Here is a 19,944-nt window from a genome sequence, read left to right on the forward strand (position 1 = left end):
CTAATAACGAAAGTTGCAACTTACCCCATGTTTTTAAATCCTTCTTTACCTGTTGCATCAATTTATCATAATTATTTTCCTTAAGTGTCTTACAATGTGCTGTCAACCATATTCCTAAGTATTTAGCTTTCTTTATCACTTGTATTCCCATGACTTCTAATTCTTTTTTTCTGTTAAATTTTTAGTCATTAATTTAGTTTTCTTCTTATTAATTTTGAGGCCTGCTACTGCTCCAAATTGTTCTAATTCATTCATCAATTTTTGTCGTCTTTCTATTGGTTCCTCAATGAAAAAAAATCATATTGTCCACAAACGCTTGCAACTTATATTCTTCTTTCTTAACCTTTCATCCTTTTATATCTGGGTTCTGTCTAATTCGCATTAATAATGTTTCTAATGATAATATGAAGAGCAGGGGTGAGAGTGGGCAGCCCTGTCTGACTCCTTTTTCTATTTTTATTGGGCGGGTATATTCCCCGTTTATTATAATATTAGCCTGTTGTGTATCATAAATAGTTGTTATAATGTTTTCAAATTTGGTGCCTAAATTCATATTATAAATTTTTTGGATTAAAAATTGCCAATTTAAATTGTCAAAGGCCTTCTCTGCGTCTAAAAACATAAGTGCAATTTGTTTTTCGGGGTGGGCTTCATAAAATTCTAAGACATCTAGTACTATTCTTAAGTTGTTCCTAATTTGTCTGGTCGGGAGAAATCCATTTTGATCTTCATGTATATGCACGTTTAACATTCTTTTTAGTCTACTTGCTATAATAGAAGTAAATATTTTATAGTCAGTGTTTAAAAGTGAAATCAGCCTATAATTGTTTATATATCGGGGATCCGAATCCTCCTTCGGGATCAGCGAAATCAATGCCCCCCTCCATGAGTCCGGCATCCTGGCTGCCAATAAGACATCATTAAAAACTTCCACCATAAGAGGTCCAATTTGTTCTGCAATTGCCTTGTACAGCTCCCCTGGAATCCCATCTGGCCCGGGGCTTTATTGTTTTTCTGGTTCTCTATTGCTGATTTCAATTCCGACCAAGTGATGTCTTTGTTTAATAGTTCTACCATTTCTTCCCCAATTGCTTTATCCTTCACTTCATCTAAATAGTTTCTTATTCTATCCTCATTAACTTCTTCCTTTTTATATAACTCTTCAAAATACTTATGGGCAATTTCTTTTTTCTGTTCTATCTCCTGTTGTATATCCCCCTTTCCATCTATTAGCTGGCACATCAATCTCTTTTCTTTTCTTTCCTTTTTTTTTTTTTTTAGTTTGTAAGATAGCCATCTTCCTGGCTTATTAGCATCCTCAAAATAAGTTTGTCTAGTCATATTCAAATTTATAATCATTTTTGTCTTTTGATTTCTAACCAGCCTTCCACACAGATTCCCTCTGCTTTGCTCTCTCTTGTTCCCTCTGTCTCCTACCCACCTCTACTCTCCCATGGCTTCAATTCCTAGTACCTTTTTTATTTCTCCATCCATGACTGTTTCACCTCTGTTCGTGCTGTAATGCTTTAACTCCATCCATTCTCTTTTTGAATTCGTTTAATTACATTTTAAAATGCATGACCACCTCTGAAAAATGCTAGAAGTTGTATTAACATTCAGAAGTATTTGTACCGCATTTGGCAACAATTATTCTATCCCATAAACACAAAGCTCCCTAAATATGTACTTTGTGTGCTTTTATTGTTCATATGCTAGGGGGCGTGCATAAGCGCACCAACGTGCCTACCGTCCCTGTCCTATTGTTTCTCTTATTCTTTTATTTTTCTTATATGTACCCATTTCATATATTCACAACTATGTATACACTTGTACTTATTATCTTGTAAACAATTGACAAATCAAATAAATAAATAAATAAATAAATCACTTTCTGAGCATGGCCACTTTGAGTCTTCATTTTCTGAAGTTAAGCATACATTGTTCCTTCAACTTTCCAAATTCCCCAAATTCTTTGTCCTTCCTGAATCTCTTTCAGTTTGCTTATATCAAGAATGAGGGATTTGTTCACCTTCACAAATTCTTGACTCCAAGTTCCTTCAGCGCCAGCCATTTTGACCAGTAGCCAGAGATGACAAGAACTAGAGCCAAACATCTACAGAGCCATCAGTTTGTGCTGTATCCTTTCTTCAGGCCATACTCAAAGTTGAACACATTACACCTAGTGCAAAATAACTGATTCAATGCAGATTGATTAACTAGTGCATTTGTTCCAGAACTTTTCCCGTGTATGTATGTATGTGTATCTATATCTATATCTATATCTATATGTATATCTATCTAACACCTTATTATTGCTAGGAGTTACCTATATCTGAACATATCTGAACATTACTGAATTATTGAGCAAACTGGAAAGCCAGTTTGTAATAGGTAATTAAGACACCAGGCTAGAAATTGGGAGATCGTGAGTTTTATTCCTATCTTTGGCCCAAAGCCAGCCGGATAAACTTGAGCCAGTCATTCTTTCTTAGCCTTAAAAGGAGGCAATGGCAAACAAGTTCCAAAATCTTACCAAGAAAATTGCAGGAACTAGTCTGTACAGTTGCCAGGAGTCAACATTGACCCAAAGGAATACTCTGCCCCCACCCCCAAAAAACTCACTCCACTGAGCATTAAAAAATGTGAAAGATAAAAGAGAATTTGTTTATTTATTGATACTTCATATTTCTAAACCACCTATCTCCTTCAAGTTGTTATACTGGGCCTCAGAGTTATAAGTGTAACCTTGTTCTGATCCCTTCCCCATCATTCTGTTTCACAGTGCCTCCAATTTCTGCCAGTGTGGCAGTACTCGCAAAAACCATACGTCGGTCGCCATAGAAGATGCTTTTGGAGCAGCCATTGTCAGCAAATGGGACTCAGCGCAACATACCACAGAGAGGCCAACTGATGCCTATGGGGAGGTGGAATTTCTAGGCACTAGCCGTAGACCGAGCAAGGTGAGCTTGTGATAGGACAAAAGCTAAGCTAAGGTTTCCAGAGGATGAAGGCAGGATTGTGGCAGGAGACTGTGGAGCTAAAGACAAAACAACTATTTCCCAACCCTAAATGCAATAACAAGAAGGAGGGCATACAGCCAGGGATGACCCAATGATGGAATATTGGAGGATAAAGCAGCTCAGAAGGACATGTGCCTGAAGCAGGATGCAGATCATCTCTAATGATCTAAGTGCTAGAGCCCACTGTAACTACATAGCCAAAAAGGCATTAACAGTTGTTAACCTAATCTTATGTAGCTTTTTCTCTGGTAATATTACACTAATAACTAGAGCATACAAAACATTTGCTAGACCAATACTTGAATACAGCTCATCAGTCTGGAACCCACATTACGTATCTGATATTAACACAGATGAGAAAGTCCAGAAATATTTCACAAGAAGAGTTCTCCACTCCTCTACTCGTTGCAGAATACCTTATACCACCAGACTTGAAATTCTAGACCTAGACAACCTAGAACTACGCCGCCTTCAGTCTAAGTATAGTATATAAAGTCATACATTGCAATGTCCTATCTGTCAATGATTACTTCAGCTTCAACCACAACAATACAAGAGCAAACAATAGATACAAACTCAAGGTTAATTGCACCAAACTTGATTGCAGGAAATACGACTTCAGCAACAGAGTGATCAATGTCTGGAATACTCTACCTGACTCTGTGGTTTCTTCCCCAAATCTCAAACATTTTAACCTTAGACTGTCTACTGTTGACCTCACCCTTTTCCTAAGAGGTCTATAGGGGGCGTGCATAAGCGCACCAACGTGCCTACCGTCCCTGTCTTATTGTTTCTTTTATTTTTTTTATTTTTCTTATATGTATCCATGTATTCATAGCTATGTTTTTACTTATACCTATTATCTTGTAAGCAATTGACAAATAAAAATAAATAAATAAATTCCCCTTATTGTTTCCTCCTGCCAAATTTACTACTCCTGCCAAATCTTCTGGCTGACTATTGAACTGGCCGCTTTCTAGATAGCTGTCTGAATGGGTTGCTTGTAGCAATGAATTGCCATACTGGGTATCTTTGCAGGTAAATATTCCAGACCTCTTAATAAAGGATCACCTGGAAAAGTCTCTCAAAGTGGCCCATACACTTATTTGGGAAGAAAGACAATGAGTCCAGAGTGTAAGATGCCTGAAGTGCGACAAAGCACAGATGACTTTAGATAAAGCTATTCAGGGTTTGTAGTCTCTTTGGTCTAATCCTTTTTTCTCCCTTACAGTTCATTCGCCTCTCCGACTCATCTGATCCTGCAAATGCCTATGCTTTAGTAACGAATCACTGGAAAATCCCACATCCCAACTTGGTGGTGTCAGTGGTAGGAGGCGAAGGTGAGGGGCCCGTAAAGGCCTGGCTCAAAGATGTGCTGAGAAAGGGGCTGGTTAAAGCAGCTCAGAGCACAGGTAATCTCTTCCTGCGGTTTGCTTTAATTTTATTAATCATTTAAAACATCACTGCAGAACAAGGGGCTGAAGCTTTTGAAGGGAGGGTTGGGAAGCCAACAGTTAGTTTGATGTGGGGTACATTTGAATAATGATGAATGGGTATGCTAGCATATCTTTGCTATTGCAACAATTACTTAAGAAAGGCTTTCTTGGGTGTAAAGTTATTGAAAGATACGTGTGCATATTACATAGCAATTAGGTAAACCTAAGTAAACATGCTTCTTAGTTTAGGTTTCTTGAATATAAAAAGAATAGGAATATTTAACAAAGAAATAATGAAGGATATTTTGAACAATGGATCCAGAAGTTGATTTTAAGAACGTAACCAGTATAGATAACCTTTAAAAGATATTGTGGAAGAGGAAAAAGATTCACTGGACAAGATTGAAACTGGTCTGAAAGTGGTTTTAAAAATGATAAGCTTTAAGAATATATGCAAAACAGTGTTATACTGGATATATAAATAAAATTAGCTGATGTCTTATTAATTAAAGGGAATATGCTAATAACAAACTGTGGATAGCTTACATTGGATTTATAAAAGAGATGTTAAAATTTTGAAGCATTTTGTGAATAGGGATAAAGAAAAAATGAACAGAAATCAAGTTTTAGGACATCGCATAATACAGAATTTAATTTATGAACTGTATATACTGCTTCTTCAGTTTGCTGGGTGGTGAATTGTGTCTGCTTAATCTGGCTGCCTCTACTAGCAAGATATGCAGGAAAAATACTGAAACCTTTGTTCCGTGTTTGGCAAATTGTATGGTTTTGGCTAAGACTTTTCTGATACAACTTATTGCAGGAGTAAAGAAAGGTGTGGAGGGGTGGTGTAATTATTCAGCAGGGAGTACACTTGCATGGACAAATTCTCCCTTCCTTAAGGGTGTCTTTTTTTTAAAAAAAATCTGACTTTATATGCATAATACAGGTGTTTCTGGTTGTGTAATAGCAATTGTGTTTGAAAAAATAATGCTGAATCTATGGATGGGTGGTTGCTGAAAAGGCTGGTTGTAACCTGATTGATCCTTTAATGGGTGCCTTTTTGAGATAAGAACTTATACTGTAACATGTACTAAGGTTGCAGTTTGTTTAATGGTCATGCAAGGTCAGTCATGTGAGCTATCATAATAGATCTAGCTGGGTGATAGTAGTAAAGGAAATATTCAGGCATAATTCTGATAGCTTGGCTTAGGATTCCACAGTGTGGCCAAAAAAATCTGATCATGTTTTTCATCATGATTTCTTAAACTGTCTTGTGATCATTTAAAAAACAACAACTGAATAATACTTAATTTATTTAATTTCAATGTTCATATGATTTCCCAAACATTGAAATACCGTGAATAGCCAATATACTTATGTAGTTCTTACTGTATTTATTACACCTACACAGGTGCCTGGATTATGACAAGTGGTCTCCAAGCTGGTGTGGGCCGGTATGTGGGAGAAGCGGTGAGAGACCACGCTATGGCCAGTACCAGCCGCAGCACTCATGTTGTAGCAATGGGCATTGCTCCATGGGGTATCGTTGAACAGCACCATTGCCTTGTCAACCCCAAGGTAGGAGGGCTGGAGAAGGGAAATGCTACCAGAGATGATGAATTAAGGCTGGGAAGTTTAACAAAGTTACAAGTTGAGGTGTGAAGTCCTAAGACCATAGGCACCTCCTGGAACCCATAAACATGGTCCATAAAAGTCCACACTCAAGTTTAATATCCAAAATGGAAAACTAATACACGAAGAGTGAGCTACTTTAACTATATTTGAATAATTTGATTAAATTAATTCAGTTAATTATTACAGTGCTGATTTACCCATTTCTTTTCCCTTGCCCTATATGTTCTATATCTCCCAGCAAGCCATTTAATTCTTGACCTCTCAAAAGTTGAGTTCCTAATTTAACTCAAAGTGACAAAAGGCAATGATGCCTGTCTTTATTTTGTTTGATTAATCTGCTTCTTTTCTTATCCAAAAGGGTTCCTTCCCAGCACGTTACCCCAGGACAAACCCTGCGAGTCCTTTCTGCCCTCTAGATGCCAATCATTCTGCCTTCTTCTTGGTGGACAATGGGACACTGGGCAGAGCAGGCGGAGAGACCGCCTTCCGAGCCCGTTTGGAACGCTATATTGCCCAGCAAAAAGTGGGAGCTGGAGGTGAGGAATTTCTTATGTAGACAGGAACATAAAACATGGAACAGGAAGTTACCCTGTTTATCATGCTCCCTGCAACAGACTAATAGTATTTTCTTATCTCCAGATGTGTCAGACTTCAGCTTCTATAATCCTTAGATAGGTAAATCTAAAGAACATACAGTAAGAGTTGCACTTTAATATCACTAAAGTCACTAAATTGGGGGAAATCTGTTCTGCATCCTTTAAAATGTGGTCCGAAAGCTAGCTTTCTCAGGGTGAAGTATAAGCTCTGTGTTCAGGGGTTCCTGCTCGGAGGTGAAGGTTCATCCAGACTCACAACTTTTATGTTCTTCTCTAGTTCTATTTCCTTTATTTTTGGATCTTTACTTTATGAAAAGAAACCCCCTCCTGTTTTGTAAGTCTCTGACTCTAGTCTGCTTGCTGACTCCACTGTGTCTACAACAACAGTTTATCTGTCCTTCGATCAGAGGATACTCTTTCCTCCAATTCTTTAGGAATACAATGTTCTGGCAAGCCTCATTACAGACACTTTGCACCTAAATATCAATTCTGTTAATTACTCCCAAGCCAGAGAATTATAGTGGTTAATCCATATTTACTCATAATTATGTGGGCTGCTCTTCTATACCTTTATGCCCCAGATTAACCTTTTTTCATAGAAATTTCTTTTCTTCTGCAATGACCTTGAAAAGCTAGGCAGGTTTGAACCGGGATAACAACTTACAAGAGGAAAGGAAAGGAATCCCTGCTGATTTTACTTCTAATAAAATCAGTGCTGACTACAGGGGGCCATGCTCATCTCCATTTCAACTTCATCTCCATTGAGCCAGTGCTATCCAAAGACATTCCTGTGGCCAGTGTGACATCACAGAGAACTGTTTCTCCCCAAGTACTTATTTATCTACTTGCATTTGTGTGCTTTCTAATTGCTAGGTGGGCAGGAGCTAGATGAAGATGCTTGGGTCTCAAACCTGGCCTGTAGGTTTTCCAGCTGACAAGCCCAGTTTCTTAACAACTGAGCCATCACACTGCCCAAGAGCTGAGCCATCATGCCACCACTTACACAAGAGACTCTAGAAAACCCCATGGTTGTAGGCAAGACTGAAAAAGTAGGAAAAAAGAAAGCAGTGACAAATCACTTTCATACTATGGCCAAAAACCAATATGATGTATCTATGTCATTCATCAACTAAGTTCAAACTCAATTTAGTTTGAGGATATCATTATCTTGGCCTTATTTTCTTCCCAGAGCGGTAGCAAAATATGTTTGCATTTGGTCTTCCAACATCATTTTACTTGGACTTGGTTTGGCCACTGTTCCCTTAACTAATTTCCCCCCATTTTGCCATTCCTCCACCCTATAGGTGAAGGGAGCATTGAGATTCCTGTGTTGCTACTGCTCATCAGTGGGGACTCAGCCATATTCAAGGTAAAGGAACTGAGATTTTGTGGAAGAAGATGTAGTGTCCTGGAACAGAAATAGTTTCACCATCAGTTTTTAAGGAAGTGGTCCATAGTTCCACTCCAAGGATAACAGGGTTAAGTTATCACATTTGGACATGAAGGAATGTAACCCTCTTTTTCCAGTGAAAGAGTGCTCCATAAATTTTTTTGGAGAGAGAACAGAGATGGTATTCATCAAGTTCTGACCAGTTCTGGAGAACCGGTAGCAGAAACTTTGAGTAGTTCGGAGAACTGACAAATACCACCTCTGATTGGAGATTTTACAGTATCCTTCCCCTGCTACGCCCACCAAGCCACGCCCACAGAACCAGTAGTAAAAAAAATTTGAATCCCACCACTGACTGAGAGAACAAAATTAATTTAAGGAGAAAGCAATAATAAGACTATTAAGACCAAAATTGCAGTTACCTAAATCGGCTGTGGGTTTAGAAAGACAAAAAAGAAGCACAGAACTGAAAAATGGAATAGACCAAGATGGAAAGTTTGGTCTTCCTATGCACAGTATATGTAATATGGGAAAAATATGTAAAACCCCTGGTGAAATTCATATGTGTTAAAAAAATGAAAAGGAAGGAAAGATATGACAATAGAATATAGATAAGGCATTCTGGAAACAAACTAAGAGATGGAGAGAAGGATCATGAAATGTGAGATAGCAATTATCCTTATGGAAGAAGGTGTGAGCGGAAAATATATCCAGGTTTTGAATTCTTAAAGATAGGTGGGACAATAACAACGAGAGGAGAAAGTTAAAGATGTGAGATCATGGGAGTTGAGAACAGCAGTGAACCTGATCAGACATTAACAAATTAAAATTCAGAGGTCAAAGGGCAAGAGAAAGACAATGAGGAATGTGTGGGGAGGATGAAGCTGGTTGGAGATGATGAGAGAAGATGAAACACTAGATTGAGGATGAATCTTTGTAGCTCCTTCCTGAAGTGCATGTTAGTCATACCAATTGTTTCTGCCTTGTTCATTTCCTAAGCGTGTATCAGAGGCTGTGCATGCCTCCATTCCCTGCCTCCTTCTAGCTGGATCTGGGGGAGCAGCAGACTGCTTAGCTGAATTGTTGGAAGAGACCCAACCTGGGGAGTCCCTGAAAACTCTGGCAATGAAGAAAATGCAGGGGAAATTCCCAGACAATGATTTGGAGGAGTTGGCTGAGCAGGTAGGACCTAGTATGCAATGCCTTTCCATCTCTCCTTTCTTTTTATGTCAATATTTCCTCCTGTTCTGGACTACATTTCAGAACTCAAAAATCCAAAAGATATTGGCCCTGGATAAATCTATCTCTGTCTCTGTCTCTCTCTCTTTTTAACTCTCTCTCTCTGTACGATTTTTCTAAGATAAGTGTACTGACTTGTCTACATGTCTTCTTGTCAGGTGGAAAGCATTGGGAATCTGAGGGAATTGGTGACTGTCTATTCAGACCAAGAAGGTTTGGAGGAGTTTGAGACTGTCCTGCTTAAAGCTCTGGTGAAAGGTAATTAGTTCATCACATATATCCCTAAATCAAAGATAGGCAGCTTTTTCACATAATAGCGATGGATACAAATATGCAGTCTCATACAGTGCTGTGGACACTTTTACCTAGATTGAATTGAAAACAGAAAAAAACTTACATCATCAAACCTCAGAAGTTTTCAACAGTCTTATGGTTTGGATTTCATCAAACAACTGAATTCATACAAGACTTGATTTTACTGATGTGTGTGTTTCTATAATGTGTCACATATCGTATCCAAGAATCATAATGGCAGATTTTGTTAGCTTGATTTCTCATTTTTATCAAACCTTCTTTATCATTTAGAAAAACATTATATAAAGGGGGCGTGCATAAGCGCACCATCGTGCCTACCGTCCCTGTCCTATTGTTTCTCTTATTCTTTTATTTTTCTTATATGTACCCATTTCATGTATTCACAACTATGTATACACTTATACTTATTATCTTGTAAACAATTGGCAAATCAAATAAATAAAATAAATAGGGATAGAATCAAGATGATATGAAGTGTTAATACCACTTTATAATGCCTTGGTAAGGCCACACTTGGAATACTACACCCAGTTTTGGTCACCATGGTCTAAAAAAATTGTTGAAACAGTAGAACGAATGCAGAGAGGAGCAATAAAGATGAATAGAGGAACGGAGAACAGTTGCTGTATGTCTAATTTCATGAAAAGAAGGACTAGGGGTGACATGATAGCAGTGTTCTGATCTCTCAGGGGCTGCCACAAAGAAGCAGGAGTCAAGCTATTTTCCAAAGCACCTGAGGGTAGGATAAGAAGCAATCAGTGGAAACTAGTCAAGGAGAGAAGCAACTTAGAACTAAGGAGAAATTTCCTGACAGTTAGAACAATTAATCAATGGAACAATTTGCCTCCAGAGGTTGTGAATGCTCCACCACTGAAAGTTTTTTTTTTTTGTAAATTTTATTTGAGTTTTCACAAAGAGGAAAAAAATACAAATAAAACATCTTTTTTGAAAGTAGCGTAATCCCGGGTTACATTTCTTCGTGCAGACACAAATTCAAGTTCATGCTCATTTTTATATTCTATTCCATATCTTATTACTATTTACATTTTCTGCATAGCTTCTCCCCTCTTTTAATTTTCTCAATTTTATTTTAATTATCTCATCTCAATTCAAATCATTGTATTTATATTTTTTGTCTGTCCTGTTTCAATTATCTATTATCTTTTCTCATTAAACAAAATTTATCCTGTAGTTACAGATTGGAGTATGACGCCTTTATATCTTTTAAGTTTATCCATTTAACTCTTATTTAGGCTTCAATATATACCCTAAAGTTATAACATTCAATATAATACATAACTTCCATTCGGATTCTACTTGGTACATTCTTAAAATACACACTATATTCTTAAAAAAAGAAAAAATTATAAATGTATGTAATTAAAACAACACATTCCATTCTAATTCAATTCTATCATTAATATTAATATTCATTAAAGTCTTAACATCTTTAACATTACTTTTCAATTAAATATCATACTTCTATGGGAACAATTATAAGCTTTCCTTAATTAATTCCTCCCTTCACTTATATTTTATAAAACATTAACTAATTAAAATGTTCCCATTCCTTCCTAATTCAATTTTCTCATTTATTTTATTTCACTTATTCTATTAACAAACATTTAACCAAATTACACTAACTATTTTATCCCTCCTTTTAATCATACATTGTTTCCAATTTTCTAAAGTTATTTCTATTACTAATATAGCAATACAATCTTATGTACCTTTACAGAATCCCTTTTTCAGTTAGATTTTCACCCATTATCTCTAAATAGGTCCTGTTTCTCTATATCTTGCTCCAGTCCTTTGTAACTTCTTTTCCTTTCCTTCTTCCCTCTCTTCTTCTCTCTCCCCTTTTTATCCTCTTGTCTCTCTACCTCTATTTCTCTCTTCTGTATTCCCCTTTTGTGTTGCTTTCCAATATTATACTTATTTTTCTAATTATTTTTCTTTTCTTTGGTTGTTTTTTTAAGTCTTAAATTCTCCATTCTCTTTCCCCCCTTTCCTTTTTCTTCCCCACATAAAATTACTTGTTCATTAAAGATGACTGCTTCTTTGTCTCAGTCTTCTTGTTTTGCAGACGTTTCTTGTTGTTTCGTTCCAAATCTCAATTTCTAAGAATTGAAAAACGAAGCCAAAAGAACCCTTCCCTTCTTGTGCATCTTCTTTGTACTTTTAAAGTTCCATTTTCAATTCATCCAGAAGTGGTGCCATTGTATAAATTTTTAAACAACCACCCAATTAATTTTAGTCATTCAAATGTAATAACCAAGAATCCAAAGATCACCAAATAATCCAAATATACGCAAGCTGTTTCTTTTTGCTCTTTTTTTTCACTTTCTCTTCCTGGGGTTACTGTTTAGTTACAAAGTTTCAGTTAAAATGTATCTTTTAGAAGTCTTGTTGAAGTTTTACTATAGATTCTTTTTAATTCCAGGCAGTCTCCTTCCTCTTCCAGATCCTGCCCTTATTCTTTTTCTCTCCCTTCCTGCTTATGAAAAAAAAAATTTTTTAGTGTCCAGAAATCTTTATTATCCTTTTGACATTTTGTTTTATTTTCAGCTTAATTGCCTATTGATGTCAAAGCGGATTTTTCCGATTTCTTATTTAAGTCTCTTAGTTGTCAGTATTGGGAAGGAGAGAGAAGAAAAAAAACCCAAACCTTTCCCTTTTCACTTTCCTTCGCTGCTTCCGACCCTTCTTGGGGAGCGATGTTATTTTTTTGTAAGTTTAAATTCCAGGGTACCTTAGTTGTTGCTTTTTCGACTTAACCCGGTCAGCCAAAACTTTCACTTCTTATCTTCCTCCTGCACATTCTTTTCTGGTCAAGTTCTTCTTTGTGGTGGCCATTTCTGACCACTGCTGCAACCGCCTTCAGGAAAGGGAGTAATGGCCAGCTGAGGAGGAGAGATGTGGCTCTCCTCAACCCTGCTGGCGGTCTCCCCCCTCTTCACCACCTCTACAGGGTGGCTTAGCCCTGAAACCAGCCGGCTCGGGGCGTTCCAGCGGCGAGCCCAGACCGAAACCGTGCACGATCACGGATTTCTGTCTGTCGCTGAAGAGACTTCAAACCGGAAGCCACCAACACTGAAAGTTTTAAAGAAGAGATTGGATTGCCTGAAATGGTATATAACCCGCCTAAGCAGGGGGTTGGACTAGAAGACCTCCAAGTCCCTTCCAATTCTGTTATTCTGTTACGTTATATCCCGTATTTCAGAATTCAGATCCCATGAAGACCTTATATTTATATCATCAGTTATAAATAAAAACAAAATATAGTAATAATCTTGTACATATTTAAAAAGTTATAACATACTCAATTTAGGGAGACACTCTAGGAAAAGAGCAATATTAGTCAAAGATGACATAAAATCAAAAGGATCATCTTTTCCAACTAACATATTTTAATTAAAAGAGCTTTTATGGGCAGCTCAGAAAAGCGAATGGGTTTTAAGAAGATTTTTTTAGTCTGATGCTATTCCTTCTAATTTTAAATCAGGGGAAATGATTATCAGCTTCATTCTGTGTACAGGTAGTCCTTGCCTTATAACAGTTTGTTTAGTGACTGTTTAAAGTTACAACGACACTGAAAAAAGTGACTCACACTTATGGCCGTTGCAGCATCCCCGTGATCAAGTGATCGAAATTCAGATGGGATGGGATTACCTTTTGCGATTTTCTGACAAGTGAAGTTAATGGGGAAGCCAGATTCACTTAACAACCAGGCCACTGACTTATCAACTGCAGTGATTCACTTAACAACTGGGGCAAGAAAGGTCATAAAATGGGGACAAAACTCACTTAACAACAGAAAAAATTGGTTCAATTGTGATCATAAGTCGAGGACTGCCTGTATTCTGTTCTGGCATGAGGCTACTGTAGTTTTTAAGCCGACCATATGCAGAAAGCATTCAGTTTCTTGATTTTAAAAGAATGCATCATGCCCACCTCAACATACTATTTGGCATATGGCTGGATCAGGTAAATTAGGAGCTTCAGTTAAAAAAAAAAAAGATTACCCCTCCTTTTAAATAAATCAACTCGGTTCCAATCAGTTATGCTTTTTTAGGATTAGGAGAAACAGTAATTATGTCTTCTTATTTTAATACAATGGAAGTTAATGTTATATGGAATATTTAGACATGGGTGTTGTTGTTTTTTAGTGGAGCCTTGTCCCCAAAGGGTGTCTGCTGGATTCACTAAGATTCCAGTTCCAAGAATTGCTGTCCCCAACTATGTAAGAAATATCACAAACAACCTAAGACTGAACTCCATAAGAAATCTCTCTGGCAACTCCATTTTATTTATCATGTATTGCCACTTTGGCAATAACATGTATTTGCAAATCAGTGGCACAGCCACGAACACACAGGGCTCAGAGGTGGTATTCAGCTGGATCGGATCGGATCTGGCATACCAGTAGCCAAAATTTTGATTGGTTCGGAGAAACGGCAAATACTACCTCTGGCTGGCCCCGCCTACCCATCCTTGCCATTATATTTCCTTGGTTTTTTAGGTGCACATAGAACCGGTAGGGAAAAAATTGGAACCCAACCACTGTCAGGGCTCCTAAATATGCAAACATCTTTATGGTTGTCTTAATGTTCTCAACTCCCATTCATGAAGCCCCTCCCTTATTTGAGATTAATTGATGAGATAGCATCATATGTACCCATGGAAATTACATCCTATTATGATTTCAACAGCTTGGTTAGACATTCCTAAATGACTAGACAGTGACTATGCTATGACACACCTTTGACAGTGGGAGATTTGGAGACTGTACTAGCAATAAAAGAAAGGAAATCTTGGAGATGATGTCATGCATATATCTCACTGAAGATATAGATAATCCTCAGCTTATGATCCTAAACCTCATTGTGGTCATAATTGGCCAACCTGATTTTACAACTTTTTTGTGACAACTGATAAGCAAATGCAGGGGTTACTAAGCAAACCAGTAAGAACCTGTTCCATTGAAAACAAGTAGCTGCCAGTTTTTGACAAAAACATAACATGCTGTCATGTGACTGTAGGATTCTGCAAACAACCATAAATGCAGGCCAATTGTTAATTATCCCAAATGTGGTCATGTGACTGTGTGGGAGTGGCTGTTGGAATTTCAGAACTGGATCGTAATTATCCCTGGAAAACTCTAAGCATTGTAAGGTTGTAAGTCGAGAATTACCTATAAATATTGCAAAAATTGCCTTAAAAGTGCAGTAGCTGTTTTATCAATATGGAGCTGGGCAGAAAAAATAACTGACGTTTAAATTATAACAAAACTATGAACAAGGATGTTTATAATTCTTTTTTCTCCTCCTGGCAGCATGCAAGCGGTCAAGCAAGGCCACCTGTTATCTGGATGAGCTACGTCTGGCAGTAGCTTGGAATCGGGTGGACATTGCCAGCACAGAACTGTTCCGTGGGGACATTCTCTGGGAGGTGGGTTGGCAGATTTGTTTTAGCATTTAATCCTTTACTGGAACATACAAAAAAAGTATGTGAGGAACACAGAATAGAGAAGAATAAGCCTTGAATTAAGTTGTTTTGAGTATATAAAGAGCCTTCCCTATATTTTGTCTTTGGTGGACTCTGGTTTTCATAACCTCAAAGTAGCATATGGGTTGAACAAATGCATATGGGGATCAATTGATTGTGAAGGTTGGCTGGATGTGTGCATAGCTCATGCCAATGTATACCAGACCTGCTCAGAAATATTATTTTAGTGCTCATAAAGAATTGGTACTCCAACTTTAAACAATATTCCCTGTACTTTCAAAAAATCAAGATGAACATAGTAGCACTTTCTTAGATTCACAATGTTTTTAAAAAAGACAAAAGCTTTCATCAGCTGGTAGTATGCCACTCACAAAAAGTATGTGCCATTTAATAAAATCTATGAGTCTGGTAAAGTACTAGTAGGCTCCACCTGATTTGGGGCTATTATAGTACAGATTAACATGGCTCTCTTCCCACAATGTCCATATTTGCAAAATTATACTTTTTTTTAAGTACAGTGATGCCATTCAATTATTTTAGTGTTCAGACCTAATGTTTTCTTTCTTCAATAAATTGTGAGATTTGGTAAGCCATTGCTGCTGCATTTGGAAACCTCTGCCCATTTTATTATCCTTGGATTCTTTCCCAAACTTATGCTGGGGTAATGAGGCTTTCCATCTCTCCTTTCTTTTTGAGGAAAAGGGAGATGAGTTGAAGACTAGCCACAAATTATTTGGGAAGAAGCAGAATATGGAGAGAATAGGCAATACAAGGAGAATCCTTTATTTGAGAGACAAAAATATGCCCATTGTTCATCCCAAAACCTTTCCAGGATAGTTAAAGTATGATGATCTGTCAAAAGTCTTACTGACTTTGTGAATGACACATTGCCAAGGATCATCAGGGCTGCATCAACAAATGTTCCTGGCTAAGGTGAAGGATGGAATGGTACTCAGAAACAGAACTGGCTGAACGTATCTGAGTCCTGGTGATGGAATAATATCCTCTAGCACAGCACTAGAAGAGAGCAGTCATGGGTTCATAGAAGAATAACTTGTTCTACCCATAACCCTGCAAGTTGCTATTACTACACTTTAGCTACTGGAGTACATACTTTGATCTCCAGGTAATTGCAAACATCTACTCTCTTGAGACATAAATAGTTTATTCTTATTCTTCCTCTCTCATTTCTTGCAGCCCAGCCTGCTGGAGAACCCAATGCGTGATGCATTGCTGGGTAATCGAACTGACTTAGTGCGCCTCTTTGTGGAGAATGGCTTGGATGTAGGACAGTTCCTGACATGGGGAAAACTGGAACAGCTGTATGCTGGGTCCCCCAAGGTCTCACTGCTGCACCAACTTTTGGAGCGATGCCATGGGACAGGCTCTGAGCCATCAACCTCTCCTGAAGACTTGCTACTGAAACAATCTTTGCCTGATTGCCATTTATCTCATGTGGCTTTTATTCTGCACGAGCTACTAGGGAATGTCTGTGCTCCTTTTTATGCAGGACTATACCCTACTGGCCACAGAGGGATAGGCGTAAGTGGTAATATTCTGTGTACATTCAATTAGATAGGGAGTACATGAAGACAAGTAGGATGCTTTGAGAACTGGGAAGCATGAACACCAAGGCACTCTAGTTGTTAAGATATTGGATTGAAAACAGAAAGACCAAGATTCTTAACTCTGTTCAACCACGCAATTCACTAGTTGTCTGTCTCAGCCAAGCTTATCTCACAGGTTTGTTGTTGCGAGGATAATATGTGCAGAGTTTACCCTGTTCATTTCTCAGCTTGACTCTCCGAGGGAAAGTAGGAGATAAGCTAAATAAATGTGGTTCTCTTATGGTTGCTGCTTTAAACCTATTTTTCTTTAAAACAGCGGTCTCCGATCTTGGCAACTTGAAGACCTGTGGACTTCAGAAAAGCCGGCTGAGGAATTCTGGGAGTTGAAGTCCACAGGTCTTCAAGTTGCTGAGATTGGAGACCCCTGCTTTAGAAGAGGGCAGCATTTTAAATAAAATAATTTCAAAAAATGGGAAAGGAACCTTTGTGGTTCTCTGAGTGTCAAATTTCAAGAAATTTCTCCCATTTCCATTTCCTCCCTACAACATTCTTCTTATGAGCAAAAGGATGGAAATGCTCCTAAAAGGTCTGGCTTATCCAGGCATTTTAACACTTTGAACTTAAATGGCATGCATTGTTTCAAAAATCACTTATGGTAGTACATTATTATTCCAAGTAATTACTAAAATAATTGATTTCAAAAATTGAAAAGTAGATCTATTTTATAATCTTGTAATAGTAGAAGTTCAAATCTGTATAATTCACAATGTTTGTTGTGGCTGAAACACATTTTTGATATCAGATTTTGTGAGTTTTAAAAATAGTTTCCAGTTTCATTGTGAGGAAACAGGCACTGTTTTAAAAACAGTTTTAGCGCTTGAGAGGTTTGGAACATATTAACTTTATTTTAAAAATCTTCGGATTTCTGATGTTGCTAAGGGTAAAGTTTGAGTTAAGTTTTGGTTTCAATTTTGATAATGGATTTTGATTAATGTATGAAACCAACCCAAGACAAGAATGTGTGTCTGTGAATGTTTTCTTCCTCGTGCTGATCAAGATGTTTTCTCTGCTTAGAAAAAAGTATTATTACTAAATGGAGATTCCACATACCAACATGAGCTGTCACCAAACCCATGGACTGATCTATTTATCTGGGCAGTGTTGCTGAATCGAAAAGAGATGGCAATTTACTTCTGGGAAATGGTCTGTATTTTTATATGAATCTAGCAATAATATTTAGCAGTGTCTCTTACAGAATACCATAGAAATATTATGTTGCAAACGCATAGAAAGGATGATATAACTGCTACGAATTCCTCTGCTATCACAGAACTTGCTGAGCCACTTCAGTGCTTTCCCTCACATATAAATTCAAAAGAAGTTAAGCAAAATAATGGGTGGGCCTTCTTTAATAGACGGTAGGGTGCGATTAGGAATGTAAGCAGATACTGTGGAAATCATGCATGGTCAACAGTCAAGTTGCTTGATTAACAGACACTATGGGCCTTCCATGCGTAAGCTCTGTCAATCAACCTATTTCTGAACATGATTTTAGTACTCTTTTAAAAGAGTGCTAAACTCATATTTAAATATAAGGCTGTCTGGCAGGTGCATATATGGAGAAAGAGCAAGAGATGAAGCAACAGGAAGCTCTTACAATTTATCTGGTAAGGTTCTTTTCTTCATCATAAGTGTGTTCTGCTCTTGTAAGGATAAAGCAAAAGAGTCAATCAATATCAAACATGCTCTTTCTTCAATTCGTGTTGTAAAGAAATGGAAATGCATCGCAACAGCAAATGATAACAGCCATAGAGTAGATAAAATAACAGTACTATCCTTCCTGAAAATAATAGAAATAGTGAGTACTATGACTGCATGAAATCCTTTGTCAGCAGAAGCAGAAGAAAATCTGTTTACACACTTACTGGTTTGCTGGTCTGTCCTGTAATAAAAATGCATTGAAGACACTTATTGGTGGCAACAGCATGTAGCTAGCAGAACCCAGCTCTTACTTCAATTTAAGTTGACTTTCTTGTGTGGTGCAAGACTACTGGACACAGGTCTAGTGTTCTTTCAGAAAACACTAAACCCATGTCCCAAAAGTGTTTTTTCAAAAGGCAACTGGACATTTTCAGTCCTGAAGGAGAAGTGAAACATTTTCAAGGAAAAAACCTCAAGAAAGTCCAATTGCCTTTGGGAAAAACATCTTTGGGACAGCCATGACCTGGATGATTGAGAATCTCCATAGGCACTAAAGCCATGTATACAAAGAGCTTACATGAGACTTCACAAGCATTTTGAAAGGCATCAGGCAAACATTAGGGCAGAATCCGCCATGAAAGATAGGTGTTTGGTTTCTCCAGTAACTAAAAAAAATGACCCTGGAGAATAGTATGCAAATGGCTAGAGGAGGAGGTCACTCTAGGAGTCAATAGGAGCAGAGAAGCTCCTAACCTTTGGTCACATCATCAACTACATTGACCTCACCCATTTCCTAAGTGGTCTGTAGGGGGCGTGCATAAGCGCACCAACCTGCCTACTGTCTCTGTCCTATAGTTTCTTTTTATTTTTCTTATATATATATCCATTTCATGTATTCATAACTATGTTTATACTTATACATGTTATCTTATAATAGCTTGACAAATAAATAAATTGTTGATGAAACATCCTAGAAGGATAACAGCACCATGGCAAAAGCCATATCAGGAGAAAAGGGAAAGTGCTACAATAAAAGTGAAACAACTTTAAGACAACTTTAAACTGCTTCTCTTGTGGGCTTGGGATGAGACAAAATCAATGTCATTGGGACACCCATTTCAAAATGTCCCAAAATGGTTAATGGAGCATGTGGATGCTGTTACTAAAAGGATATAGGGGTGGCAGTCATTCATCTCATGCTATATATCAGGGGTGTCCAACCTTGGCAACTTTAAGATTTGTGGACTTCAACTTCCAGAATTCCTCAATTAGCCATGCTGGCTGGGGAATTCTGGGAGCTGAAGTCCACAAGTCTTAAAGTTGCCAAGGTTGGACACCCCTGATATATATGCTTTATGCGGTGAGCAAAAGCAAAGAAACAAGCCTGCCCACAATTGTCACAGTGCTGGTGGAATAACAATGGATGGGGATGAAATGACTAGCAACGGATGGTAATGGATAGTGATGAGACATCTTGGTAACACAGAAGGGAGAGAGTTGAATCTAGAAGCCACAAAACAAGTAGGTATTTCC

General features: G+C 37.7%; 1 protein-coding gene across 3 annotated transcripts in view; it reads left to right on the forward strand.

Annotated features, from left to right (window-relative positions):
• Window positions 1-19,944, forward strand: part of TRPM4 (transient receptor potential cation channel subfamily M member 4) — a 64,368-nt gene that overhangs the window by 23,592 nt on the left and 20,832 nt on the right. For all 3 annotated transcript variants that reach the window (XR_015746093.1, XM_087948141.1, XM_026669592.2), the window contains exons 3-12: window positions 2,783-2,960; window positions 4,252-4,432; window positions 5,871-6,037; window positions 6,453-6,630; window positions 7,995-8,059; window positions 9,080-9,262; window positions 9,478-9,577; window positions 14,970-15,085; window positions 16,340-16,684; window positions 17,785-17,913. Coding sequence is in view for 2 of the 3 variants with exons in the window: in XM_026669592.2 (XP_026525377.1) it covers window positions 2,783-2,960; window positions 4,252-4,432; window positions 5,871-6,037; window positions 6,453-6,630; window positions 7,995-8,059; window positions 9,080-9,262; window positions 9,478-9,577; window positions 14,970-15,085; window positions 16,340-16,684; window positions 17,785-17,913 (1,642 nt within the window). In the remaining variant the exon portion in view is untranslated. The remainder of the gene's footprint in view (window positions 1-2,782; window positions 2,961-4,251; window positions 4,433-5,870; window positions 6,038-6,452; window positions 6,631-7,994; window positions 8,060-9,079; window positions 9,263-9,477; window positions 9,578-14,969; window positions 15,086-16,339; window positions 16,685-17,784; window positions 17,914-19,944) is intronic.

The sequence above is a fragment of the Notechis scutatus genome, chromosome Z, assembly GCF_049901735.1.
Source record: "Notechis scutatus isolate UNSWTSFEM ecotype Mainland chromosome Z, rNotScu1.2, whole genome shotgun sequence".
NCBI classification, from domain to species: Eukaryota; Metazoa; Chordata; class Lepidosauria; order Squamata; family Elapidae; genus Notechis; species Notechis scutatus.